Source organism: Takifugu flavidus, chromosome 14 (assembly GCF_003711565.1).
Source record: "Takifugu flavidus isolate HTHZ2018 chromosome 14, ASM371156v2, whole genome shotgun sequence".
Classification (NCBI taxonomy): domain Eukaryota; kingdom Metazoa; phylum Chordata; class Actinopteri; order Tetraodontiformes; family Tetraodontidae; genus Takifugu; species Takifugu flavidus.
The window spans coordinates 8,458,046-8,484,814 of record NC_079533.1 but is presented as its reverse complement, the minus strand read 5'-3'; the positions used below and the strand labels follow the sequence as shown (position 1 = coordinate 8,484,814).

At 44.0% G+C, this 26,769-nt stretch overlaps 5 protein-coding genes across 8 annotated transcripts; 3 read left to right on the top strand and 2 right to left on the bottom strand.

Moving 5' to 3' along the window:
• Positions 1–1,649: 1,649 nt before the first annotated feature.
• Positions 1,650–2,279, bottom strand: LOC130537168 (histone H2AX). Its single transcript, XM_057053722.1, has one exon. It carries the CDS (start codon positions 2,213–2,215, stop codon positions 1,787–1,789), a length of 429 nt encoding a protein of 142 aa, XP_056909702.1. The 5' UTR covers positions 2,216–2,279; the 3' UTR covers positions 1,650–1,786.
• Positions 2,280–2,615: 336 nt separating this feature from the next.
• Positions 2,616–15,303, bottom strand: c2cd2l (c2cd2 like). Its single transcript, XM_057053719.1, has 15 exons — positions 15,005–15,303; positions 14,296–14,728; positions 8,466–8,561; positions 8,182–8,301; positions 7,432–7,542; positions 6,876–6,989; positions 6,660–6,759; positions 6,446–6,578; positions 6,298–6,362; positions 5,933–6,048; positions 5,596–5,767; positions 5,114–5,206; positions 4,725–4,852; positions 4,342–4,555; positions 2,616–4,011 (listed from the first exon to the last, which is right to left on the bottom strand). The coding sequence occupies exons 2-15, from the start codon at positions 14,659–14,661 to the stop codon at positions 3,761–3,763; spliced, it is 2,079 nt and encodes a 692-aa protein (XP_056909699.1). The 5' UTR covers positions 14,662–14,728; positions 15,005–15,303; the 3' UTR covers positions 2,616–3,760.
• A 602-nt stretch (positions 15,304–15,905) lies between these two features.
• Positions 15,906–19,267, top strand: dpagt1 (dolichyl-phosphate (UDP-N-acetylglucosamine) N-acetylglucosaminephosphotransferase 1 (GlcNAc-1-P transferase)). Its single transcript, XM_057053720.1, has 9 exons — positions 15,906–16,326; positions 16,403–16,523; positions 16,601–16,814; positions 17,068–17,214; positions 17,357–17,441; positions 17,519–17,707; positions 17,829–17,916; positions 18,165–18,320; positions 18,397–19,267. The coding sequence occupies exons 1-9, from the start codon at positions 16,172–16,174 to the stop codon at positions 18,460–18,462; spliced, it is 1,221 nt and encodes a 406-aa protein (XP_056909700.1). The 5' UTR covers positions 15,906–16,171; the 3' UTR covers positions 18,463–19,267.
• Positions 19,268–19,852: 585 nt separating this feature from the next.
• hinfp (histone H4 transcription factor) lies at positions 19,853–23,144 on the top strand. The gene is made up of 9 exons (XM_057054932.1): positions 19,853–20,348; positions 20,648–20,874; positions 20,950–21,061; positions 21,211–21,363; positions 21,451–21,528; positions 21,729–21,849; positions 21,941–22,079; positions 22,169–22,293; positions 22,378–23,144. Exons 1-9 carry the CDS (start codon positions 20,192–20,194, stop codon positions 22,640–22,642), a joined length of 1,377 nt encoding a protein of 458 aa, XP_056910912.1. The 5' UTR covers positions 19,853–20,191; the 3' UTR covers positions 22,643–23,144.
• Positions 23,145–23,269: 125 nt separating this feature from the next.
• si:ch211-117m20.4 (CUB and sushi domain-containing protein 1) lies at positions 23,270–24,931 on the top strand. 4 transcript variants are annotated; one of them, XM_057054937.1, is made up of 5 exons: positions 23,270–23,817; positions 23,897–24,058; positions 24,131–24,298; positions 24,374–24,574; positions 24,671–24,931. In XM_057054937.1, the coding sequence occupies exons 1-5, from the start codon at positions 23,715–23,717 to the stop codon at positions 24,691–24,693; spliced, it is 657 nt and encodes a 218-aa protein (XP_056910917.1). In that variant the 5' UTR covers positions 23,270–23,714; the 3' UTR covers positions 24,694–24,931. The 4 variants fall into 4 exon arrangements, with proteins under 4 accessions (XP_056910917.1, XP_056910918.1, XP_056910916.1 ...); XM_057054938.1 differs by having other exon boundaries at positions 24,374–24,536; positions 24,671–24,854; XM_057054936.1 differs by lacking the exon at positions 24,671–24,931 and having other exon boundaries at positions 23,270–23,811; positions 24,374–24,629.
• Positions 24,932–26,769: the final 1,838 nt, after the last annotated feature.

The following is a 26,769-nucleotide window of genomic DNA, read 5'->3' as shown; positions in this document are numbered from 1 at the left end:
GGGTCACATTTGTTGTGGGGATCTGACGTTTTGTAATGAAAAAAAAGAGAGAAAAAAAGCTTAACATCAAAACAATTAAAAAATAAAAAAGAAGGAAATATCAGACAGGACAAGGAGACACAGCTGTAACAAGATTTAATATCACATCCAAACATGATAAATTTGTGTTGACAGCTTTGATTTTTTTTTTAAAATAAAATCTCTTGTGTACTATTTCACAAAGCTCACATGTACTAATCATAAAAAGAGGCAAAAATAATACACCAGTTTCATGAGATGTGAGCATTAACTTATTAATCCTTCCCTGCATCACTTTCACTTAATCGTGGTTTAAGTCCATTTAAGTGTCTACTGTTGGTACAGAAGCTGCACACAAAACTTGAATCAGGTTTATCATAACAAAGTCTTAAAATGTAGTTTTTATGAGGGTGCAAGTCTCAGAATTATAGTGATCACAGCTAGAGAAAAGTAAGGATTTTTTCCCCCACTCAAAGCTGGAATTTTTAGGCTGGATGTTGGTGTTGGACACGTTGTCAAGGCTCGGGTAATTGGTTCCGGCTGTCCTGGGCTCAGTTCAAACCCAATGTGTCATGCTGCTTTTGCCACTAATAAAACAGCACCAGCAGACAGAAATATCTGCATGTTCTCCTCCCGTAATGGAAAAGGACAGGGTGTGAGTTTAAATTGTCTGTGGAGAAAACACACCCATACCAAAACAACTTGTATTATACTCTTGTGACATTGTGACAGATGTTTCATTTCTTTCTTTTAATGTGTCAGAGACCTTCATCTGCAACTGGAAACAACGTGATCATTGGGTGAAATGAGTCTTCATTTCAGGGTCCGAGAGGCGCACATGTTCGGCTGCCCTGGTTTTCAGGCACGGGTACACTGCCCTCTACCGGCCAGCTTTGGGAATGACGAGTCTTCTCATTAATTTGACACCGAAAGGGAACCAACTTTTTGTTTGAAAAGTGTGAATGAATGAAAATGTCCGTGGGTGGCTTCGGTTTTCTAATAAAAGAAAAACCAACACATGTTGGGCATCTGGAGGGGTGAACGCAAGCCATTTTTTAAGGGACCGGACACGACTGAGGCGGCATTATTTGTTTTCTACGGAATTTTCCTCATGTCCTGGACAGTAAATGCATTGTGTCCGACTTGATGTTCTAGAAGAATAATCTTTTATGCACTCAAAATTGCATCTTTATCCCCCATTTGCACACAAAATGCAAGATTCGTTTCACTTTGCATCTGTAAAGCCCTGAAAGGAATCTACCAAAATAGCTTCTGCATTTGAAGCAACTATGGTGCTTGAGAAGTGCATGTCCTTGTGAGAGGAAACACCTGGAGCTGAGGGCTCAGAGCCGTTGGTGTCTTCATGTAGGCCTCAACCGCAAGGAGTATAAAGCAGAGTTAGTGCAAAATAATTAAATCTAAATACGTCTTGTATGGCTAGAGTGTTGGGGCCACAACACTGACCAGTGAGGTTTCTGGGACCTACTAGTCGGTGTTGCAGCTTAATTTGTGTAAAGTTATAAGTGTTTCCTACTCATTAACAGTGGCGGTTTCAGTGCAGCCTGCAATGTTTAATATCGATATGCGTCGCCTAGTTTAACATTTTTCCAAAGAATGAATGAATGCCAGGGTTTACAAAACGACATGTTTAATAAATAAAACGATGCAAAAACCTGAACCCACGACAAAACAGATAAAGTTGCTCTTTCAGGAACACATGGTTGGCCCTTAAAAGGGCCTTTGTGGTGGAATGTTATTAGCCGACACGCTAATACTCCTGAGACTGAGAGGAGGCCTTCTTGCCCGCCTTGCCGGAGCTCGGCGCAGGCTGTCCGGTCTTCTTTGGCAGCAGAACGGCCTGGATGTTGGGCAGGACGCCTCCCTGGGCGATGGTCACGCCGCCGAGCAGCTTGTTCAGCTCCTCGTCGTTGCGCACAGCCAGCTGGAGATGGCGGGGGATGATACGGGTCTTCTTGTTGTCTCTGGCGGCGTTGCCGGCCAACTCCAGGATCTCAGCGGTCAGATACTCCAGGACGGCGGCCAGGTAAACGGGGGCCCCGGCACCGACCCGCTCTGCGTAGTTACCTTTACGGAGGAGACGGTGGACGCGGCCGACGGGGAACTGCAGGCCCGCGCGGGAGCTGCGAGTCTTGGCCTTGGCGCGGGCCTTTCCTCCGGTTTTGCCTCTTCCAGACATTTCGAGCTCTCACGTTCGCCCACTTCACGATTCACTGCAGCTACAGGAAATAGAGAGGAAAGGAACCCCAAGACCTGGATATAAAAGCACCGCAAGTCCCGCCTTACAAGCCGATTGGCTGACGGCCACAGACTGAGCTGCGCTGATTGGCTGGTTTTTTCCTCGCTTGTTGCCATTGGACAACACGCAAAGAAGCGTGCGCGGAGGGCCAATAGACGAGGTTCCCTCCAGCTCGCAGTTTTCCGCGCCTATTCAAAACCAACGTATATAAAGTAGCGCAAAGGAAAGCGTGGTCATTCAGATTATATACATACATGTTTTTATCTATTTGAATTGTTTTCTTCTGCATTTACCATGAAGACACTGTTATTTAACCCTTAAAAAAAAAAAAAATCCAAAGTGATGCTTGAAAAATAATTTATTTTTTTTGCAATATATTAATCATTTCAATAATAACAACAGCAATTCTGTAGCTGCATTCCCTGTTCTGTGCTATTACACCACAAAGTAGTCTTGTTCAGTAGGGATTTATCTTTGTATTCTGCCATCCCTTCAAAAAGCTATTGCAAACAAACCTGAAAATGTACTAAAATTGCTTAATTTGGTTGTTTTGAATGTATGCAGCCATTAATAATGATACAGTATAGATTTCTATTTGACAATAAAGTAAAGGTCAAAAGAAAACGTGTATTTGTGGTTTGCCTGCCAATATATAATTTACAGCATTACACTTAAAGCCCTGAGTGTGTCCATTTTAACCATGTTTGTTGTAAACCTACAGGTTTATCTATAAGGTTGCAGCTGAAGCATTTCTCCATTTGAATACTCACAGTTTGCTGCTTTTTTGCTCAAAATAAATAAAGCTGTCAATGTTACTGATAAATAAGTTGATCGCGCACTTCCTACGAACGCACAGCCCACCTGAGGCGTCTGACACAACACAATATAATCACTCTTGCTGCTTTCATTGCAAAAATGTAAAGATTAAATATGCATTCGATGATTTCATGTAGTTATTAATTTTAGGTGTAAATGAGTGTTGAATGTTTGAAACTGACAGAAAACGTCACACTGTAAAACCTTTAAACTCGCTGTCCTCTTCAGCTGTCTGAAGATCTATCCTGAAGAAGGTATAAAAGCAATGGAAACGCATTCATGATATGCCACGTTACAAATAAAGTATGATAAATATATTATTTAGATACGACATCAAACAACAGCACAGCTAGATTAGGACTGATTTTTTTTTTTTTTTTTAAAACAGAATTAACCAAAGTGTTTAAAAATATTTTGCATGGTAAATCCCACCTCATTGTCTCTATTTTACAGCGTAACGCGACTACACTTTGTCATTTTTGGGAGATAAAGAAAGTACTTGTTTAATATATATTTAAAAAAAACTGTCCTAGAGAAAAAACAATGTTTTAAGGTGCGGTGCCATTCTTGTGTGTTGCGCAGGTGACAGCTGGGGTTTCAGCCGAGCGAGCACAGACGAGTTTGCAGGGTTTAGCTCAGAAAAGCCCCTTTGCTGCCCTCTGGATGGCATCAGTTACCTGGTGCACCTGCTCCTCCGTTGGTCGCGCTGGCTTTGTTTTTTGATTTGCCTGATGTGCGAAATGAGAAGCGCTTGATGAGCCGGCGCGAAAAACTGCCGGATTTCTTGTTGCCGTTGGCGGCGGCGGCAGCAAAGTTATTGCTCATGTTGGAGATGTCCTCGTGGGACTGGCTCAGGCATGACTCTTTCTCTCGGTATCGGCGTCGGAACAGGAGCTTTGACCCGCTCTGTAGAAAGCCCACTGCAAGAAAACCAATGATACCATTACAGTAGAAATTAATAAATCAACAAATTAAAACACCTAAAAATTGCTACAGTTAGACATTAAGCTTAGAGATTTACACAATGATTTACAGTTCAAATTAGACTTGTGGACGAGACTCAGTACAACATGTAGCACACTCGCCTCTAGGGGGCAGTAGCTGCGCTTTCCTATAAAAGTGGAATACATCAAGTTTTGTATTGTTGAGAAAAATACTAAATACAGCAAATACAATGTTTCCTAACGTTTTGATCAAAAATAAATATTTTCAATGTCTGTTTTGTTGAACATGGAGAGATGCTCCGTTACCTTTATGGTCTTTGAGGCTGCGAGTTTCCAAGGCACCCGTAGATCCAGTATCTGATTCCACATCATCCACAGACGGTCGCTCTGAGACGTCCGAGGGTGTCGTCTCCTCCTGCTCCTGGTGGCGTCCAATGCCGTAATGGTTGCCATGCACGGCGGCGTCCATGGCTGCAGCGTAGCCGCTCGATAAAGTGCAGTTATCCTCTGAGACGGGAACCTGATGAGTGTTATATTAAAAAGTAGCCATGTCAACTATTCCTCCTTAAAAGCTGCACATTCCAGCGCTGGCTCCAATAATAAAACATCTAATCATCATGACTTCCTAATCCCACCTCAACACTGACCCACAGCATTACACGGCTTAAGTGTGTGTGTAGCTGTTTGACCTTTGACACGCCTGAGATGATGAGAGTGCTCCGCTTCGTTGGCGTCTTTCGGGCCACTCTGGACTCTGTCAGCTGCCGAATGGCCGTCTCTGCCACAGGATCCAGCCCATTAGACAGGCGGCTGCTCCCTGAGTGACAAAAACAAATATATATTCCTACTATAGAAATGGATCACAACAGAAAACAGCCTTACAGCCATGTCGATGTGAATGTGCAAAGGTTATCAGTCGTTTTTACAGTGTTCAGCGGCAGGTTTCTGAACGCCTCTACATGCACGCAGAGATCATGATCAAGTGCTTTCCTCCTCTATCATGTTACACCACAGCTTGTTGCTTATTCTACTTTGCATCTGTTATGTAAAACGCGTCCTCTCAGCCTCAGGGACTCACTGCTGGAGTTGGGGCTGCCGCTGACATCTGACAGCACGACGGGCTTCTTCTCAGTCACTTCCACTCTGGACGGCGAGCACAGAGGAGATTCACCTGCGGCAAAATATTCTGTCACTGTCTCCTCTAAAATCTGCAGGAATCGGATCTCTCTCTCTCTCTCTCTCTCTCGCCCCACCAGTACTCAACACACCATTAGGTTATTACCATTTTTGCAAGGCTTCATTGCCATTAAGTGTGTCTATATATACTCAGGTGCTCATGAGTATCCAGGAAGTTCACATTCTACAGAATGATGGCTGATAAGCAGTACCAACAATACATTATCCACAGACAGTATTTACATTTCAATTTTAAAAAATACTTTGTGTTTATGTTGCCACTAATGATCTACCCTGCACAGGCTGCGACTGATGAAGTGCTGCCCTTCCTTATCTGAACGATGTAATTATCACACATTAAAGTTCCTTCAAGCTGTTTAGCACCTGGACTTCGCTCCAGTTTGAGCCGAGACTGGACAGTCGTGACGGTGGTGACGATGGTTCCGTCCGGCATGATGGTTCGGTCCACATCCACCTTCTTGGTGGGGGTAATAGAGGAGCGGATTGGCAAAGAGTTATGGGTGCTGCGAGGCTCCTCTGCTTCCAAATACAGCAACTGGAGGAGGCGGAAGAAAGGAGAACAAATGGAATTTCCTGCAGTTCAAAATATACTAAGGAAACTGCTAGAAGGAGATATATAAATATATATAAATCATCTTTCTCTCTCTCTCGTAGGTGAACAAATGCTATGTTAGCTAAAAACAATGATCTTAGGACTCACCTCAGCTGTGATGGTAGCATTTGGTGCCAAGCCATGTCCTGGGCTTATTGACAGTTTATGCTGTCCAACTTTACACCTGGGCTGCAGGGATATGGAGGCGTGGCCAGGCAGGAATTCTATCCAGGTTCAAAAACGAAAATGAAGGCTTCATGTGTTTATATACACCGGATTAAATCTGTGCTAAGTGTTGCTCGGAAGCCCCACAATGGGGCTTGTTGTGACAAGCCACGTCCCAAAAATGCTAACAAAGAGCAACCAGGCTCAATTTAGGTAGTGATGACTTAAATGAAACAGCCCAAAAAAATCACACTGATCAAGTTTTAGAACTCCAGCTGGTGGTAAATCACCCTCCAGAAATGCCTCACCTTCTCCTTTGGCGTTCCGCACCAAGAGTCTCACTCTCAGCTCTTTGGTTTCTTGGCCCACTTCCCTTCAATGCACACAGAGAACTGTATTAGCCAGGAAATATATTCCCTTTTTTGAAGCTGATCGCAGCCTTTCAGCACGACTTACAGACTGATATCGTCATTCCATTCTAATGGCGTGCTGCTATCGCTGGGCACAGGAAGGAAGCGGGTCATCCTCTCTGTGGAGGGTTGGTCCGAGCTCAGGACGCAGCACACCTCCCCCGGTCTGGACCACTGACCTGCAAAGCACAGAGCGAGGCGTCAGCTATCAGCAGGAAACCGGACAGCAACGATCCACGGCTGTGGAAAAACCACCTGACCTTTACACAAAGTCGCCCTGAGCTGCCGGAGGAGTAGTCGTCTCGCCAACGCAGTCTGCGGTGTGGACTTCAATCCTACCGACAGATGATCGACGGAGGCCTGGCGGCACGGAGGAAAAAATAGATTTCATCATCATGAATCATACAACAACCAGTTGGGTCATGCATTTGTTGCAGAAAGCGCAGGGGTGGCAAAATGTACTGAACACTCCTCACCGAAGGACTAGATGCACAAGCCCTGAGACTGAGGACCATGGCCGGCTGAGTGCTGAACACCGTGTCCTCTATGAGACCTTTAACTACATCCAGGTCTGCTGCACCCCCATGACCCTGAGGAGAAACATGTGTCACAAAGGTGCTTTTGACAAATATTTACGAGTAATGTAAGAATACACCCCCCTATTCATAAGCAGCTAGAAATACTGGTTTGATTTATGCAATTATTCCTGCTTCAAAATGACTGCACCTTCTGGGGATTTAATCATTTCATCCATTATGGAACATTTACACTTGGAGATTCTTGTTTTTCCGTCTCAGTTGTTTCCTCTCTAATGTCCTCGGCTTAGTATTGGATTTTTTTTCCTGTTTATTCGTCGACCTCGCTTCCATTTAGAGACAATAGGAAATGAACAACATTCAAATTTATGCAACACTATTCAAGAGCGGTGGTTCATTCATTAGTCACACCAGGATTAACGTGGGGGGGGGGGGGGGGGGGTGACTCACGCACAAGCAAACACTCAAACGATGCATCGATTTTAGAGGCTCCCACCTGTCTCTGTAGCTTGCACGGAGACACGGTCAGACTGAAGGATGGCTGCTTGCAGAGGGTCCAGGACACCAGCAGCCCTTCATCCCCCACCTCCTCCAGACACAGCACCACCTAATGGAGCCAGACAGCACGTTCACTTGCATGGAACGACGAATAATTTCAAGAGGAACATAAGCCAAATTTATTAAAAAAAAACCTTCTCATGTAGTAGAAGGACGTTTGTTTGTTGTAAATTTGACAGATCATGCTAACGATCATTCAGCACAGCAGGAAGTCTGTCACAAGACAAGACAGCATTACCACATTCTTAACTGATATTAATCACTTTTGGGTCCGTTTCATAAATTATATCTGCTGCAATATTTTCAGGAGACCTCCTCAACCGCCTTATGTTAAACCGACTGTTGGAAATTACAAATAATAGTGACCAAATAAGTAAGTATTGGGCTTTAACTGCAGTATTTGATGTGTGGCCTCTCTGAAAAGGAGTTTTAAGTGCGGCATTGCCTGAAGGATTTGATCCAAGTAGATAAAACTAATCAACTTGGTACTTAAATTAATAGTAAATATAAACATTTATTTGTTTTTCAGATGGACAATATCTGCTTTTTGCCATTAAAAGACAGCAATAAAGCCCCGTACCTACTTAAAATTTAATCTAACAATATATTTGAATATAATAAGTTCTCAGACTCTTGTTTGTTTTGTGGCCACCCACAAAAATGCAAAAGTCCAGGTGTGCTTTTGTACCTTTGTCACCATTGGCGCAATAGTGATCTGGTAGGTGTCCATGGAAACAGCAGCGGGTGACTGCTGGGTGACTGTGACGGGGAACGTCACCATGTCCACACAACATTTACAGTGTAGAACCTGGACGAGAACACCACAGAAAACATTTTCCAGTTATGATGATGAGGACGATGACGAAGATGATGTGCACTCAGTAAAATGTAGCGGGTGTCTGGCCAAAGACACGTGCTTCAGAGGAGGATCTCGTCATGCTATCCTGAACATGGACCACACAGGTTACCTACCACGCGCTGTGCCGAGTGGTCAGTGCAGGTCACACTTTCTATTGCAGAGGAAGCGGTTAACGGGAGACCACTGTCAAAAGTGATCTGGATAGAGCTCTGCAAGAGACAGCGAACAAATGCCTTTTAATATTACAGAAGAAGAAGAGGAAAGGCGTTTATAGCCAGTCAGGGCTTCACTTTATTCATCTTTAATCAGTGTGTAATGTATCAAATGTCACAGAGCTTTCAAGATCCATGCGCAGCGATTGGACAAACCTCACACGTGGTGTTGACCTCGTGGGTCACATGCTCATCATGACTGCACCACAGTTGTATCTAATCCCAGGAATTAACAGACAAACCAGCACCAATTACACATTTTGTTCCACCCAAACTCCAACTTCATTTTCTTCCCCAAAATAGATTTTTAGTGTCGACTGTATTAAACCGGCAAAGTTTTAATGAAAGAAATCTGTCAGGAGTTTTTTTTTTTTTTTAAATTACAACAGTGCATGAATTCGCCTGGAAATGCACATTTAACTAGATCCAGTTTGCGATATAAGATACAGCATTACTTTAATTCTGTGCATGTGACAGGTTTTATTTGTACTAGTAAACAATTGAGCAAATGGTCCTGATCATCCATCGTATGATCACTTCAGTGAATACTGTGGCGTTTTCTCTTGCTGATGTCATAGGCTCACAATTGAAATATGCAGGAAACACGATTACTGTGCATCCAAACAGTCAGAAGAACACTGCCAAAAGCTACTGGCAATAACAGATGTTTGACCAAAGGGTGGAAAGAGGAAAGTCAAGTCTACAGAAGTGGCGTAATTACTCTCTCAATCAGGATGTTCCAAGCGCGGTGCGTGTGTGTCTATATGATCAGGCTGCATCAGCCAGTGCTTAGTCATGCCTATAGCAGTGCAGCTTTTATTCTGGGAGTGTCAGACTGGGAAAACACCCCTAACCATTGTGCATTCATCACATCGGTGACCTGCGATCAAATGTCAGTGTGCCAAAAGCTGTGTTTCAATGGACAGCTTTAACTGGATTAACAGGTGTAAAGTAGAGGAAACAAATCCCCCACAGTCAAGGCGTGTGTTTCTGTAGGTCCAAGTCCAGCGTCAAGAGTCATAAGTGTGTGTGTGTGTGAGGGAGAGAGAGAGAGAGAGAGAGAGAAAAGGGCAGAAAGCCAAGTGCAATGATGCAAGCTTATGTAGTTTTAGGTGGAACGACACTGCAGTCACATGACTCCAGCGTGCCACTGGCTCTGCTTCCTACGGATGGATGGATGGAGCTTCAAAAACTGCTCAGTCACTCAACCGTTTGTTGCATCCAGAGTGCAGAGGGGGGGTGGGGAAAGAGTGTTTCATATTGTGGGGAAAATGAACTCATTACGTATGGGTTAAATCTTGTGCTAAATACTCAGAAATGTCAGACGCTTTGGACTATCTAACAAAATCAGTGCCTTTATTAAAACTGAGGCAGAGTGAGACTGAAACGGAAAGTGAGGTTTAAGCAGCCCTGTAACGCACAAAACAGTACAATAAGGTCTCCTGAATTATCTACATTTCATTTGATGTAGCCTCAAAAATGGAGATATAACGTGATGTTGCTCACACGCTCCAGTGTTACAGTATAAAAAGGTGCACTGACAGCAGCCATTAGTCTTGCTTCATATCAAACATAAAACAATGACTGTCAACTTGACAATATGCATCAATCCAAATCTTTTCTGCCTTGAAGAGGCTGGGTCAACAGACTGTCTTTGTTATTTCTTCCTTGGGATAATTTCCTTTTATAACCCCCCCCCCCCCCCATATTCACGTTGAATGCAGCCATCTGGTGCTCTGCGCTGGTGTGTTATCCTCTGTGCAGAGGCAACACAGCTCATTTGGTCGCAAAGTGGGCAAAGCCAGGAGGAAAATCACAGGTTTGTCCTTGTGAACCACTGCTGTCAAACCGTGTTTGTGTGTGTGGAGGGTAATTCTGGAGAGGGACGCTTCCTGAGGACCTCGGCGGTGTCACTTCAGGTTTGTCAGCGTCACCCCCTTTGGGTCCGGCTGGACCGATGCCTCTGAAAAGCTTGTGGGTCAACCAGAAATACGCCGCCAACCACCACCGCTACCCCGTGGCTCTTGTTGACCCTTTGCTGCCTTTTCCTTTTAGTATCGAGTAAATGATATTCAGACCATAAGATGTGTCGCAGCTAATGCTTTTGGCTCATTTCTGGGCCATTTATACTGACAAATGTTAGGGTAAACTAAATGTTTAACAACCCAATGTCTTCACTTTCTAATTTGTGGACGAAGCATTACGATAATTCTGACCCGTGTCTTCATTTTACTGAGGTGGGAGACCCGGGCGCACCTCCTAGGTTCACCTGCAAGATTGTGGATTTTAATTAACTGTCAGCAAATTTGAAATTCATTGTCTGTAGTGTGAAAGGTTAGTTTCCTGTTCAGTCATTGCAAAACATGCTCCAAGTGCTTCAGCCTGCTGTTGCAAAGTGGAACTCTACTCGAGCATAATAATAGCATTAATCATCTACCAGCAGTTCAGCCACAGAGGGGGAAAAGTGAACTGTGGCCTAAAGATAATCACCAGCCTCTTGATAATTGCACATCTTGAAAGGACATTGAGCTTCATTTCCTGCAGATGCACACTTGTGCACGAGGACTCGGTGTTGTGTGTCAGCTGCAGATGCACCAGCAGCCTGATGGTGATACCGTGGTCTGCAGTTCTCTTGGGGAGTCCAGTGCTCGAAGCTCCCTCCACACAGAGAAGAAGAAGAGCTCCATAATAATTCTGCTGCCTTATAGCCGGTAATATTTCAGCAAACATTTGTACAAACAACTGGGTCACCAAACATCACAGAACCACTGCCCGAAGGTGCAGGTGGTGCTTTGAATGCTGTCAGACAGATTCATGGTTTTAATTCCTCGGCTCACATTTCAGTGGAATTGTGCAAACTCTAGCATGTATGTCCTCACAAGCTTGTCCTCGTTTATGCAGTGTGTGTGTGTGTGTGTGTGTGTGTATATTGTGTCTTGACCAACAACTAAAACACTATCTATTGAGTTGCCCTGAAGCCTGGGCATAAATCCAGGGATTAAAGAGTTACAGGAAGAGTGAGAAAAGGGGTCTCATTTGCAACCCGATAAATCATTGTCATTACACTTGGTTTCAACTCTGTAAATCTAAAGAACCCTGCAGCTGCAGCCGGGCTGTGTTTTTCACCCTGCAGATCGTCTCCTCTCCTCAAACTGTCAGAGGAGAAATCCTGAGTCTCCCCAAGTCCCAGATTAAAACACAAATCTCTCGAGAGCGTGCCTTTGGATTAGAAACTGAACAGGCCACTGTCTCTGATACCTTATCTCTAAAAATGATGCTCTAGCATGTGCCATTACGCAACAGCTTCCACTTGGCTCCTGAAGCATTTCAGCCACGTCATGTTGTTGTGAGGAGTGGACTAAAGGGTCAGAGTCAGGTCTCCCCTCAGGGTCTCCCTCTGCGCAGCATTCCGATGACACTCAACATCATTTAGACGACGCTAGCTGCAAGCAACAGCAGTTTCCAAGCTCCTGCATGAGCATTGGAGGGCTATAGTCTGTTGTAGTAATGAGTGTATTAAAACTATAAATAACATCGAGTCCCAGTTTCGTATTTAACCTTTTGTAGTAAAGTCTTGAGTGGAAGCTTCCCTCCATCACTAGTTAAAAATATTTAATCAAATCCTAAATGAATCCTACAATGAGCAACCCTTTAGGAACATTGCCTTTTTTTCATGTTCTCTCAAGTACATTACAACAGAATTACTTGAGGACCCATCTGCATCAATCTTAATGCTGTAAAGGATTTGTGTTAATCTCTACACAAAGACACTGAGGCCGTCGTTATCATGAAATAATCTTATAGTTTGCCTGATTTCGAAGCACAGCTGATTTTAAGAGGCCGCGGCAACCATGCTGCCGGTTGGCAGATATTGAGCAACAGAGAGGCAAAGGAATGTGACGTGACTTGCTTGGGGCCATTGAATTCTTGCCACTAGCCCCCGCGGCAGGTTTTTCCTGTCAGTTAGGGGAGGAGCTAAAAGTCAATACAATCAAAGGAAAACGCAATCAGAGTTGCCTTTAGGGGGGGAAAAGCCCCAGTTGAAGAAAGTGTTGCAGAAAATGTCTCCTTTTCTTGGAACTCTTGAGCGTATCTTCATTAACAGTTGTTTGGGTTTATTTTCCCTTCCCCGGCTGCAATTGCATGAACAGATTGTTCTGCACTCTAACACACCGGCTAGCAGATATTCCACCGTAAGCTTTGGCTCGCACTCTCAGATCAACACCACATGGACGCGCAGACACAAGCAGCTCATCTCTGCCTCCTCCTCCTCCTCCTCCTCCTCCTCCTCCTCCTCATATGCAGTCTGGAGAATCGTCCTCTTAGCATCATCTATTTTTAAAGATTTTCACATAAGCCAAAAGGTCACACTGTCGCCACAGGTTAAGCACACAAAAAAAAGCGATTCGCTGATGCGATCCACTTTCTCATGTTCAACTGCTGCCAACGGGGGATTGTTTGCATTGTTTGCATGACAAATGTTGTCTAGAAACTGCTCTTCAGCCGAGGTTCGCCCTTATGCTGCGACGTTTCTTGATAACTGAAGGTCACCGTGGTTTAACTGCTGCAATTACGCTACCGTAAGATAACTAAGCTGTCACACTCTAATATACAATGCAGCACATGCCACCGACCGGAGGCTCAGAGGAACGCTCCGACCTCTTTGTACCGGCGGGCGAATTATATGATAAGACTAATTCTTGGACTACAAAAGATCGAAGTTGCTGAGCTTGACACTGCAAACCGATACGGTTGGAGCAGTACTGAAGAGAAAAGACTTTTAAAAAAGCAATGAAGCCCTCACAGCGTCTCAAATCCAAGGTTTTAACAAGAGGAGCAGTAGTAAATATATTCAAAGCATCGTGAATCAGCACTCAAATGCTACAGACGCTCAAGCGATGTTCTGACATTTTGGGAGGAACCTGATGAATTATTCAATGATAGGTCCGTTCGATCCACTTGGCTCTGGCTTTATTGTTCTTCTTCATTTTCAGCCGAGTTAAGAGAGATGAAAACACAGAGTCTGGCTCTCTTCAAATCTATCTGCCACAAAGTGATCAGCGTCCATCTGTCACACAACAATGATTATTTAGAAAAATTTCCAACAAGCCTAAGTTTGTTGCCATAAAGACCCGTCTCCAGTCATCCAAGGTGACGGCTCCGATCGATCTGACCCCTTTAAACTCTCCACCAACTCCTCTGGCCTCTGCTGCATGCACACGCGGGTCCTCGGTGGTGGGAGGGGGCTCGCTCTCTTGGTCCAGCGCTCAAAGGAAGCATCTGACTGTGTGGTATGCTTTGATTCGCACAGATCTGAGGACCCGTCACAAATGGGATAGTCCTTCAGGGCGGCTTTAGGATATATGAAGGGACATTCAGCGTTGAGGCAGTTTCAAATGTTTTTGGTTTTGGCTTACAAGGTGAGACAAGCGCTCGCTGGGATGGACTCATCAATATCCTCCCGCCAAGGCCAAGGTAGTGGGATATTTTTATGAGGTGTGGGTGTTGGTACTGTGGTTAGGCTGACTGATCCTCAGTGCAGCGTACACAAAGCGCTGCCTCCCCGTGCTCTTACCGATTAGACACTCCACCTCCCACACCTCCATCTCCCCTGCCCACACACAACCACAGCTCATGGACACAGCACAAGCACAGGCCCTCATGCATCTGCGTGCAGAGGTAGCTACAGGCGCGCACGCTGCCAGGTTGATAGTTATGTTAAATAACTCACCCCATGCCGGCATGCTTGCTCATTCAGAGCTTTGACCCAGGTTCTCTGGCACTGCTCCCTGACGGACTTGTAGGAGAACAAGGAGCTCAGCAGGCCTTTAACCCCGGCCTCAGATGGAGGTCGTCGACCACGCCATAAGCACAGCTTCTGCAGGAAACTCCCCACGGTTCCGGCCAGGCTCCGCTTCGGGACAGTGACGGAGAGCTGTGGCCAGGGTGAGTCTCCACCCACTTGTTTGGTTCTGCTCCTGGATCCCTGCAGATGCAGCAGGGTCATACAATACTGGCAAAGCCATCCCAGTACGATGAGTAAAGAGACAAGGAAGAGAGACACCAGACACAGCCAGCCCAACTCCTGGAGCTCCATTATCACTGTCTCCTGGGGATTCTCATATCACCAGGTCCAGGACGGTCAGCAAACGCAGATCAGTAACCTGTGAAGGGTCAGTTGTCTTAATAAACGGCGCAATTACAAGTTATAACAGTAATGCAGAGCGCATGCACTGAGTACAAGTGGACTAAAACCCTCATCAACGTAGACTGTGTAGACACGTCAAATACAGTGCACATCAGCAGACACAACCTTATCAGCAGACACAACCTTATGTCGATAAATGCGAACGCATCATGCATTATCATAAAAAGGTCCAATACAGCGCAGCTAAAAGGATCAAACTCCAACAACCAAGCGTAGTTTTACGCTTACATACCATTCAACTAAAGATGCGGGCTGCAGGTGATCGAATGCAGGGCATCGGAAGCATGGGGGGCTCCGGGGCGGTATGCACCAACAGCAAACCCGCGTCTTTCATTTCCAGGTGGTGAGCGGTAAGTCGACCACTGTCGGTCCGGGTGGCGGCCCAGAGGCCGCTCGACCTCAGTCTGCGCGCTTCACACGGCCACGGGACCAGAATATCGGCTCTCCGGACCCTCCTGCTTCTGTAAACCGAAGCTCGACACAGTGCCAATTCCGACAACGCAGCGGACCCAGCAGAGCCACACAGCCACGACAAAGTGAAACTGAAGCCCTTCAAAATAAGAGTTTGATCAGAACGGATATGAAAAAAGATGCGCCACTGTGCTCTGTAATAACGAAACTACAGTCAGAAAAAAAGCCATATCTTGTTTTCATGTGTGATACGGGTCAACAAATGTAAAACGGATGTAAAAAGGATTAGAAAAACAATATTATCAGACCACGATCAGTATATTAAATTCAAGTCAGAATTATGAACTAACAAGCTATTTTCATTGTTCTCTGTTTAAGCAGCCCCGATCATCTTCTGAGGTATAATAAAATATTTGCTTTTCGTTAGTTTTGTTCAGTTTGTATACTTAAACCCTTATTTGTTGCAAAATGATTTTTTAAGCAGAGACACCAACAAAACAATACACGATACATCTAACACAGTCATTTCCCCTAAGTTGTTGATTCCTTTATCGAATTAATTTTGTTTTGGGGGGGGGGGGGGGGGTCTGTGAAGGGCTTACGAAATTTGCTCTTTACTTTTTATGTCATCTAATGGGATTTAGGTTTTTAAAATTCTAGTAAAATGCATTTTATTTCGAAAATCATAACCGGATATACAAGCTTCTCGTGGCACTCGGCACTTGACTCGGAAGTGATCAAAATACAGCCCCGTTGTGAACAGATGATAGCGAAAATGAGTGGTAATGAAAGGTGTTATCGATCACTACTGGGCCTGTAGAGTTTGGAGACTTTGACTGCAAAATCCTGTAGACGTACTTTGCGAAATAATATGAGTATGGTATATTTTGGTGACAGTCCAATCTTGTTTATCGATCGATTGTAAGGGAAACGTCAGCTTAGCTAGAAGCGTGTTTTGATCTGATACCGACCATAAAGACCTGGAAACATGTCACCAGTTCCCGTCCTGCCGCTGGTTATAAACTGCCTGCTGTCGGCGCTCGGCTGCCTGGCCACACTGAAACTCATTCCTGCATTTAAAGATCATTTCATCGCCGCCAGATTGTACGGAATCGATCTAAATAAAACATCCAAAAAGGAAATGTGAGTCACCCGCGTTAACGCTGGCAATTGTTGCACTTGTGTTGTACTTTCCCTCACCGTGTGCCTTCTTTTGCAGCCCGGAGTCCCAGGGTGTAATCAGTGGGACAGTCTTCCTCATCATCCTCTTCTGCTTCATCCCAGTGCCTTTCCTTAGCTGCTTTGTAGGAAACCAGTGTAAGGCCTTCCCTCATGACGAGGTTTGTCCGTCTTTCCGCCATTTAACACTTGTCTTTGAACTTCAACGCCCGACTCACCACTTTTGTTCTTTGCTCAGTTTGTGCAGCTGATCGGTGCCCTCCTGGCCATCTGCTGCATGATCTTCCTGGGATTTGCCGATGATGTGCTCAACTTGCGCTGGAGACACAAGCTCCTGCTTCCCACTTTGGCTTCCCTACCTCTGCTCATGGTCTATTTCACCAACTTTGGCAACACGGTCATCGTAGTGCCCAAACCATTCAGAGGTCTGCTTGGACTGCACTTGGATCTCGGTGAGTTGTGTGATTCCTGCAGCCTTCCCATTTCATGGAACATGGCACCTGGAATGTTTGTACTATGCATTTGTGATCAGGAAGCTAGGGCATCACAGAGCCCCTGTCTATAAAGCTGCCTGCTCAACCAAAATCAGATCCAAACTTATCAATGAAATGTCAGCTTAATTTTAGCCTGGAGGGTGTTCGTATTCCAGAGGAACACATTATGACTCTACTTTTGTCTTCATAATAAATGACATCTGTTCTGTAGGTATTCTCTACTATGTCTACATGGGAATGCTGGCGGTATTCTGCACAAATGCCATCAACATCTTAGCAGGCATCAATGGGATTGAATCTGGACAAGCTCTTTTTATCGCCGGCTCTATCATCACCTTTAATGTGCTGGAGCTCAGTGGTGGGTGTCACAAGTACTGGGTGAAAATATACCTACACATTTTTTCATCCTATTCAGACATTCAGGTTCTTGATGCTGAAGAATTTTTAAAATGTCAGTAGGGTTTTTTATTTGATATTTTATTTGTAATGTTGTCTTTCAGGGGATTACCACGATGACCACGTTTTCTCCCTTTACTTTATGATACCGTTCTTCTTCACCAATTTAGCACTGTTTTATCACAACTGGTAAGTTGACCTGGTGACCTTTTTAAGATTGTAGTGGTTATAAGAGAGTATTTCTAAGAGCGTCTGTTGGGTTGCAGGTACCCTTCATCTGTGTTCGTGGGAGACACTTTCTGCTATTTTGCTGGGATGACGTTTGCTGTGGTCGGCATCCTGGGGCACTTCAGCAAGATGATGCTGCTATTCTTCATCCCTCAAGTTATCAATTTTGTCTACTCCCTCCCCCAGCTCTTTCATATCATCCCCTGCCCCAGACACCGGCTCCCCAGGTAACTTCCAGTGTGTGTACACACGTGTGTGTTTTATGATATCTCATTAATGGTCATTAATGCTGATATATGCATATCTCTATTTTTGTTATCTTTTGTCGAATGGTGCTGCCACTGAAAGGCTGAATCCAGATACGGGCAACCTGGGGATGAGCTACTCTAAATTTAAAAGAAAAGACCTCTCCAAGTTAGGAGAACTCATCATGCAGGTAATGCAGTGAAGCTAGTATCATTCATTCAGAGAAAGGTGCAGAATAGCAGTCAACATCTTCTTAATTTCACTGATATACATTTAATAGCTTTTATTCTTATATTTATGTGAAAATTGTGCAATGTCTATATAACCCATAGAACAGAGTATGATGACTCATCTGGATCTTAGGGCTGATAAGTGGCAGTCTTTCCAAGTTCTGTTCTTTTGTGTGGTTTAAAAAGTAAAACATTGAATCCTCTGCAGGTAGCAGAGTTATTAAAGCTGCTGGAGGTGCGAAGAAGCCAGGAGGGAGATGATGATTTTATTGAGTGCAACAACATGACCCTAATAAATCTCGTACTGAAATTTCTCGGTCCCACCCATGAGAGAACCCTTACAGTCATCATGCTCATCATACAGGTGTGTGTCAGACCACTTTGATTATCCAGGCACTCTTTAAAGTGTGTGTGCTTCACCTGAGTCTCATCTTTTTTAGGTAATGGGCAGTGCAATGGCTTTTGGGATTCGCTATTACTTGGTGCGATTCTTCTATGACATCTAGACAGCTCTCTGAGAAAGAAATGGCACTGTTGTGCGACTACTTTACAGAGCTGTGGTCCTGCCTTGCAGCGAAGTCCATCACATTCTCAGTTTCTTTCCTGCCTGAGGTTCTGTATGCAGTAAACACCCAGCGCAAAGTGTATATTCACGTAAAAGCATACATCGCTGAACATTCAGAGAGTGGGTCAGAAAATATGACTGGGTCTTAATTGTGTTGCGTATCCACCCAGAAATTATATTTTTATACTTTCATTTTTCAATTTAACTCTTTTTAAAATGAGTTGAGGACAGCGGCTCAAGACCTACAACTTCAATAGCTGACGTTTAATAAACAAATCCCTGATAATACAGATAATACACGCTTTGTGGATATTTGGATGCACTTAAAGTACAAAACATCCATACTTTGAAACATTACTTGAAACTTTTTAATGCGAGCAGTTTAATCACGAACGCATGATCATATCCACAAATGCACAATAAAGGGGAGATGTGAAGAAAAGCAACAAAATTCTTAAGTTATATTTGTGGATGGTGAAGTGGAGAGAGCTGCAGGTATGCATAGAGCTGAATTGAGATGGCGGTTATTGGATTTTTATGGGAGGAAGAGGGGTAAAAGGCAAGAAATTGGCAATAACAAAACATTTTCTTGTTATGACTGACACATGGGAATCAATATTTGTCGAAGTTTCATTGTGAACTCTGACCTGAACTGGCACTGGACTGTTGTGTTTAAGAATGTACCTTCAAGAGAAACTGTTGTGATGAAAAGCTCATGCTGAGAAATTAAAGATAATTGAATAAAACTCTGCTGTTTTTATTATTATTATCAGTGGTGGTGTTGTATTTACTACAGCCACAGTGTATTGAGTCCTACAGAGTACTCACACAAAAATGCTGTAATACAGCATTTACATATAAATAAAGTAAAACCATATCAGCTTATAGCTAAAATAAGTGAGGCTCAATCAATATGCTGGAGAAGCATTAATTGAATTGCTGCATCAAATGTACATTGTATATAAAAACGGCCAAAATAAGTGCAGTCCTCAAAAAACAAAATACTATTAGTTCTGAATAATGTAGTAACTTCATGCACATAGACTATTTTTTGTTCCATTAAGGCGTGATAACGTAAGCAAAACATTTCCTATTAAACTATATAATGAACGAGTTACACCCGGATGTGAGTGTGAGAGAGAATGGTTGTTTGTCTATATGTGTTAGCCCTGCGACTGACTGGCGTCCAGTCCAGGGTGTACCCTGCCTCCGCCCATTCAGCTGGGATCGGCTGCAGCCCCCCCGCGACCCTCAGTGGAGGAACAAGCGGTAAGTGAGAGTTAGTTACACCCGGAACTATTTAGGCGGGCTTTTTTTTCTTTGCGGAAACATATACGCTGCGTACAACCCGCGCTGGTGTGATTGGTCAAAACAACTCGCCTAGTAGAAACATATTACACATTATACTCAAAATTAGTTATTACTGGTACCCTACAGTTGCGTGTTTTTCTGATCCCCTTTCTGTACGTTATATTTCAACGTGTCCCATTATGATTTTGCATTTGTTAGTAGTTTAGGGCGGCTTGTAAGTTATTGAAAAGCAGTGGTTACAGTTAACCAGCATCTGACGCTAGCTAGCACATTTGAAGGACAATGGTCTAACGTCGGAGGAATTTCTGATAATCTTTCTATAAATTCAACTTAATTTAGCCCATCATCTCATCGAAGAGATGCCACCTAACAAACGGATTCACAAGAAAACACTGGAATTGGAGTGTGAATGGGGTACGTGTCAGGAGTCGTTCAATCGAATGGAGAACTTTTGCAAACATGCAGAGGATCACCTTAATGTTTTGGACGTTATGGGGGAAGCCGAAGATGTAGAAGGTAAGGCATCTTTACCGTGCTAAAGAAGATATCTATCCGTCTGCATATTGTTCAGACCTAACACTTCCAAGCAATTGGATGTTATCATCACTGGATCCTCCTATTTGTTTTACAGAACTTTACATTTAAAATACGGAGACGGTTCATTCGACGATGCAACCTGCTTTATGACAGTTTTGTTAAGCATCTGTTACATTTGCTCATATCTAGGTTAAAGGCAAAGAAGAGTAAAGCGCCAAGCATTTTCAACCCACCTAAATACCAAAATTAGAATGAATCTTGTCTTGTTTTCTGCCAAGCTGAGAGAAACTGCCTTTGGCGAGACTGTGGGTTCTGCTCTGTGGAGGGCTCAGAAGAGTTACGAAGGCATCTTTTCTTTCACTGTTACCATACCAAGTTGAAGCAGTTCGGCGAACAAGTGCTCAGTGGTCAACCAGAACTCGGAACCTGTTCAATTGGATTCCTCAGCTGCAACAAGATCCCTGAAATCCCAGAGAATTTTGTGTGCCTCTGGAACGAGTGTGAGGTAAAAGAATACACGCATTCCCTTTTCAAAAAAACATAATATAGTCTCATGTTTTCTGTAACGTATTTGTTCCAGCAACCTCCCTTTGAAAATCCAGAGTGGTTCTATCGTCACGTGGAGATGCATAGCCTGTTAATAGATGTACCAGCAGGAGACTGTGAATTCCCAGTACGCTGTGGGTGGAAAGGTATGTCCACCAATACACTCTTCTCTCAACATTAGATGCATAATTCATAAGCTCATTACTAGTATATGAGGATGTACATGTGACAGCATTAAAGAAGGACATTTGGTAAGGTAGTGAGACCTAAAGATTGTTGAATGCTTTCTGATCAGATTGTGAGGCCACCACTAAAGGTCGTCCCAAACTGCGAGAGCACCTGCGCAGCCACACTCAGGAGAAGGTAGTTGCTTGCCCAGGATGTGGGGGAATGTACGCCAACAACACCAAACTGTTTGACCACATGATTCGGCAAAAAGACATGGAAGGTTAAACGAAATCTGTGTGAGTTGTATTGTACGTTATTTTTTTGTCATCTTCTTGTAATGTTCGGGTTGTGTTGATTTGTGCTGTAGGTCAGAGGTTCCAGTGTTCCCACTGTTCCAAACGTTTTGCTACAGAAAGGCTACTTCGAGACCACATGAGGACACACGGTCAGTACTGAGGATGGAAACAGTTTATTTCCCCTGGTTAGCTGCGCAGTGAATCAGAACAACACATTTTTGCCCAGCTGATGCTCTCATGCACTTTGTTGTCTGTGTGAGTGCCTCAGGCTCCTTGAACAGACAGCTCTGTAGTTACATTGGTAATTGAATTGCATCACTGTTTTGTTTTTTTTGTTGTTTTTTTACAGTGAGCCACTACAAATGCCCACTCTGTGACATGACCTGTCCCTCACCATCGGCGCTGCGAAATCATATTAAATTCCGGCACAGTAACGAGAAGCCGTACACCTGCGACTGTTGTGAATACAGGTGCCAAATCCTCTGCTGCTCAGAAGCCACACCAGCATAAGCAGCTTGCACTTTATTACCCATTTCAGCCATTTCTTTCTTTCCCTCCAAGGTGTAAGAATTTGATTGACTTGCGCAAACACCTCGATACCCATAGCAGTGAGCCAACTTTTCACTGTGACATTACTGGCTGCAGCTTCACCTCTCGCACCCTGGGCACCATGAAACTTCACCATAAACGAGAGCATGAGGTGAAAAGCGGGAGAAAATAAAGTCTTTGTCTGTTCTCTTCTCAAATGTGTCATTTAATGTTTTTCATTGTTCTGCCGTGTGAAACCAGGGGAGGTTTGCTGCTCGCTACAAGTGCCACGTATGTGATAAGTGTTTCACCAGAGGCAACAGCCTCACTGTTCATCTGCACAAAAAGCACCAATTCAAATGGCCCTCTGGACACCCCAGATTCAGGTATCTCCTCTGTTCAAGTATCCATCAGTGCAGGGTTTAAGATGTGTGGGTTGTTGCTGCACTGATGGCCTCTTCGTCTGTCAGGTACAAGGAGCACGAGGATGGCTTCCTGCGACTGCAGCTGATTCGCTACGAGAGCGTGGAATTGACTGAGCAGCTGATGAGGGAAAGACAGAACAGGCAAGTGGAAGAGGATGAGGACCTGGCTGAAGAGCAGGCGATGGAGCAGGAATCCCCTGGGATGACTCCTGTAGAGGTGCAGGTAGAACTGAGAGGTGTGCTGTTGGAGGAGCAGAGAGCTGAGGAGCCGACCATCAGCACAGAGGAAGCCATTCTGTATAATCTCTAATGAAAAGGGTTGATTAACTGAAGAGCTCTCGTGATGCAGATATACCAGGATACGGCTCAGCAGCAAAGAACTTTCATGTTACATTCTGTAATCATTTGTGATGTTTTACACCTGCGCAAACACGAATAACGCCATTCATTTACGTAACAGTGGCTTCGTGGTGAAGAGATTCGAAGCATCTTGAACCTACATCATGTTGTAACATGCGCAGAGTTTAATAGACATTTTAATTCCTTAGTCTTTATCATGATGGAAACTGTAAATATATGCTTTGATATTTAAGCTGAACTGGTGAGTGGATTGTAATCATAAAAATGCCATTTTGACTAGTGTGTCTGCAAAATATTCCCAACTGTGTTGAATCCAGCAGAGCCTTAACTCAGTGCAGTTTTGACAATTTAAAATTGTCACAAAATCTGTGTTAAAAACTTGGGATTTTGACCTTTTATTCTGCATCTTAACAGATGAAAATCCTAATAAATATTTTAAAGGAGTGATTAAAGTTTCTAGTTTGATTTCCACTTGAATAACTGATATTTTATGTCGACTAGGGCGCCCCCTCCTGTCATGAACAATATCCAATTAGGCAGGGTCAGTAAGAGTTAACACATTATTCATTGTCTCTTATGCTCATATTAGATGGACTTATATTACATTATCTCAATTGAATCCCGCCCACTTGCTAAACTATTACATTCATTATGATGTGCAACAGATAAATGCCCTTCTGGAGATTCATTTAGCTCCAGTTTTACTTTACTCTGCTCCTCACATGGTGCAGTGTCCTTTTAACGTCGCTCCTTTGACGTATTTGATAATGAAATGGCAAACTATTATGTATTGTTCCCAAAACAGAGCCTGTGGTTACGACATTACTTAACTCGTGGTTTAAGCCGTAGGTGGAAGATTAGGCAGCAACAGGGCTTAGTTTTCTGTGTGCTGACAGCTTTCTGTCGCTGCTCTGTGCAGCCAAGGGCAGCTCCCTTTGACTCCCGTGTTTGTATTATAACGTGGGTGAAAATGGCATTAGACAGCTTCATGATTTAGACTCGGGTCCCAGTTGCATCAAAAGATGGCCACTGTGGGAGTGATTCTGTTGCTGCTGCTGCCGTTTGGGTGCCTCCAACAAATCATTCCTCAGATTCCTGAATGGACTGAAGAGCTGGAAGGTAGTGGTAAGACCTCTCCTACAGGCATTTTGTTTAAGTCTATTTAATCGCAATGTCAGACAGCTGATGAAATGCTCCATTCTAGGTGTGATAGAGTGGACTCCTGAAGTAGTCATCAATGACACATACTGGTCAGGCTCAGCACCTCTGTGTGTAGGAGGCTGTAGGGCGCAGCACCAGGAGCTGAGGAGAGACCGCTGTGGGGACTCAAGCTGCTGCTGGCTCGGTTACAAAACTCTCTGTAAAGGTAAAACCACCACAGTCCTGATACTACCACTGATCAGCCTGAGGGGGAATGTGCATTTATTTTCCATTGCAGTGAATTGTGGGCCTCCAGATGTGGATTACAACGGCGTGGTGTTTGGTAACGACTGGTGGGTGGGCTCTGTGGTGAGGTACGCCTGTCGCTCTGGTTTCATGCTGGTGGGAAGCCCTACCCGAGCCTGCCAGCCTGATGGCCGCTGGACTCCAAAACCCGTCTGCCTCCGTGAGTGCACCCTCATTTCTAAACCCTCTACACATCTTCCCTCTTTGCATTCTTTCTTTTTCTTCTTCTCTTCAGGTATGTGTCAGCGGGGGCGCATCGAGGTCAGCGAGAGGGAGCTGAATGGGACGTGCAACGCCACCTGCACCAACAAAAGTTACTTTGGCCCACCCAAACATGGCTGCACCCGGATAGATAACTGTAAAAAGAAGGAGACTGGGTGGAAGCGCTTCTTTGCACAGTGCGTCCCTTGCATCTGCGATTGTGCTTTATCCTGTCGTGAGTCCTTTTCCCGCAAAGCTTGGAGCCACAAATAAAGGCTTTGTTGTGCTGATGTGTCCAAGTTTGTTTGAAGTTTTTATTTTCTTTTTTTAGCATCTGCAGGCTTAGATGTGTAGACTGAGACATCAGATGAAGAGGAAGCGAAGACAGGCCCCAAAATCTGCATATTTAAAGTCAATATTCCTATGAGCTGACTAAATCAACACTACTGGATGAAGCCAGTTTTTTCATGATTGTTCACTGCAGCTATAAAGAGTTAAATCAATCTACACCCAAACTGTCGCATTCTGTTTGTCTTGTAAAGCAATATCTGCATCTTCCTTGTATTACTCCATAAAAGAAGATGCAATATCAGTTTGTAAGCACATTTATTACTCTTGCAGAGAGGAAGAAATAAAGATAAACATGAATAAGGCAAAGGAAGAGAAACCACCGAGATAAGCGTCACTGCCTCCTCATTGCTCTTCTCAGTCCATCTGTCCTGGAATGAGATGAAACCATAATCTTGTTAAAGCAGCAGGAGAGCTGCTCAGGGGGCAGACTGGAGCGGAGGACTTTTAGAGAATGTATAATCAAATAGGCACATTCTTAACACAAAAATATTAAATTAAACACAGAATCTTGTATTTTTTCCAAATAGATTAATTATTGTATGGATAAATATAGTTCAAGTGCAGTTCAAATGAGCAACAAAGTGGCTTTCAGAACATCTAAATAGGCTTTTTTGGATTTCATTATAAATTTTTAAAATCCCACATCCAAATTTTGCACCAAGATCTCACAATCAGTTTTCTTACATTCTCCACTAAAACAAGAGGAAGGAGCAGATGGAGTCAAAGTTGACGGACTCACTCGCAATGACGCGATAACAAGCTGCATTCAGTACAACCACTAGATGTCGCTGTTTCCATTCAAAGCACCCAACATCCAGCATTTCAACTATACATTTGAGGTATTAATTCAGGAAAGAAACGAGAGATCCGATTCAGCTTCTTCATCGGCGTGAATGCCATTTGGTGAACCTCAGGATGATGTGCTCATTTGCTTTGGGTTTGTAGCAGCCAGGCCCTGCAAAAATTATAATAATAATAATCATTTACAGGTACCTCTTTGGAGGACATCTGGAAAGCCAATTCTCCAAGCTCATTATATCTCATTAATTTTTTTTCTTACATGGGCTGCATTGTTACTCTGGGGATGAGACTCACCCACATCTATCCTTCTGTAGTCTCCTGAGCTTTCTGACAGGATCTCCCAGTACGTCTGCTCATGCACATTTCCTGCTACTCCATTGACACTCTCCAGGAACAGGCCAAAATCTGGGTCCTCTCTAACAGTGAATCTGCAGACAGACAGGGCGTGTGAGCAATAACAGAGCCACACCGAGCTCTCAAAGATGTTAAATATAGTGTTATTGCAGACAGTTCACAAGGGATCTTACTTGAAGTCTAGCTGTGTTTCCTGCAGTCTCCTCAGCACTCCCATCAGCACACCACCCTCCACCACAGAGCTGGAATAGGACCCTGGAATCTCATCAGACAGGGCGTTCACCACTGACAGTCTGAGAGGGAGAGCTGCTGGACCTGCCCACCATGTTGTATAAACATATAAAATAATAAAGAAAAACTGGAAGGGTTCGGTTTAAAACGCATGGTCCTAAATACCCACCTGTATTTGTGAGAGCTCCTCCAGTCAGCAGCAAAAGAATCCCCACAGAGAGGAGAGGAGCTGTTCCAAGTCTCATCCTGAACAATTGCTTCCACTGCCTGGCAGACCCTCAGCTCAATGTACTTATAGGACGCCTAACCCTCATTTATGTTAACCTTCCTGCCTGAACATTCTGTCCTGCATGCTGCCTTTCACAACTGTCTTTGTCAGCTTTCAACGTCATGTCAGACCGACGCTTAAGCCAACATTTACTGTTTGCTTTCACATTTTTGGCCACCTTAAATGGGCTTTATGAATCAAACGCTGTTAAAGTGATGTATAGTGATGATGGATGTCTACCATTGTTTGAAAGGGTGGTGAGTTGTTTTGGGATCATTTATTCATGTGAACTTCAGTCTATACTTTTGAGACTGTAGAAAAGGTCACTTCTGTGCTCCACACAAAATATAATAGGGGCTTAATATTGCCTCTAGCCGTCAAATAAGCACGCACACAGGAGCCAAATAAAGCATTTATCTTCACTG

Coding starts and splice junctions, on each gene's coding strand:
- LOC130537168 (XM_057053722.1), bottom strand. CDS start 2,215: ATGTCTGGAAGAGGCAAAACCGGAGGAAAGGCCCGCGCCAAGGCCAAG.
- dpagt1 (XM_057053720.1), top strand. CDS start 16,172: ATGTCACCAGTTCCCGTCCTGCCGCTGGTTATAAACTGCCTGCTGTCG. Junction 17,442..17,518: donor GCACTGTTTTATCACAACTG/GTAAGTTGACCT, acceptor GTTGGGTTGCAG/GTACCCTTCATCTGTGTTCG. Junction 17,917..18,164: donor TAGGAGAACTCATCATGCAG/GTAATGCAGTGA, acceptor AATCCTCTGCAG/GTAGCAGAGTTATTAAAGCT.
- hinfp (XM_057054932.1), top strand. CDS start 20,192: ATGCCACCTAACAAACGGATTCACAAGAAAACACTGGAATTGGAGTGT. Junction 20,349..20,647: donor GGAAGCCGAAGATGTAGAAG/GTAAGGCATCTT, acceptor TTTTCTGCCAAG/CTGAGAGAAACTGCCTTTGG. Junction 22,080..22,168: donor ACCATAAACGAGAGCATGAG/GTGAAAAGCGGG, acceptor GTGTGAAACCAG/GGGAGGTTTGCTGCTCGCTA.
- c2cd2l (XM_057053719.1), bottom strand. CDS start 14,661: ATGGAGCTCCAGGAGTTGGGCTGGCTGTGTCTGGTGTCTCTCTTCCTT. Junction 6,579..6,659: donor CAGGGCGACTTTGTGTAAAG/GTCAGGTGGTTT, acceptor TGTGCTTTGCAG/GTCAGTGGTCCAGACCGGGG. Junction 6,049..6,297: donor GCGGAACGCCAAAGGAGAAG/GTGAGGCATTTC, acceptor GAACCTGGATAG/AATTCCTGCCTGGCCACGCC.
- si:ch211-117m20.4 (XM_057054935.1), top strand. CDS start 23,715: ATGGCCACTGTGGGAGTGATTCTGTTGCTGCTGCTGCCGTTTGGGTGC. Junction 24,059..24,130: donor TTACAAAACTCTCTGTAAAG/GTAAAACCACCA, acceptor TTTCCATTGCAG/TGAATTGTGGGCCTCCAGAT. Junction 24,299..24,373: donor TCCAAAACCCGTCTGCCTCC/GTGAGTGCACCC, acceptor TCTTCTCTTCAG/GTATGTGTCAGCGGGGGCGC.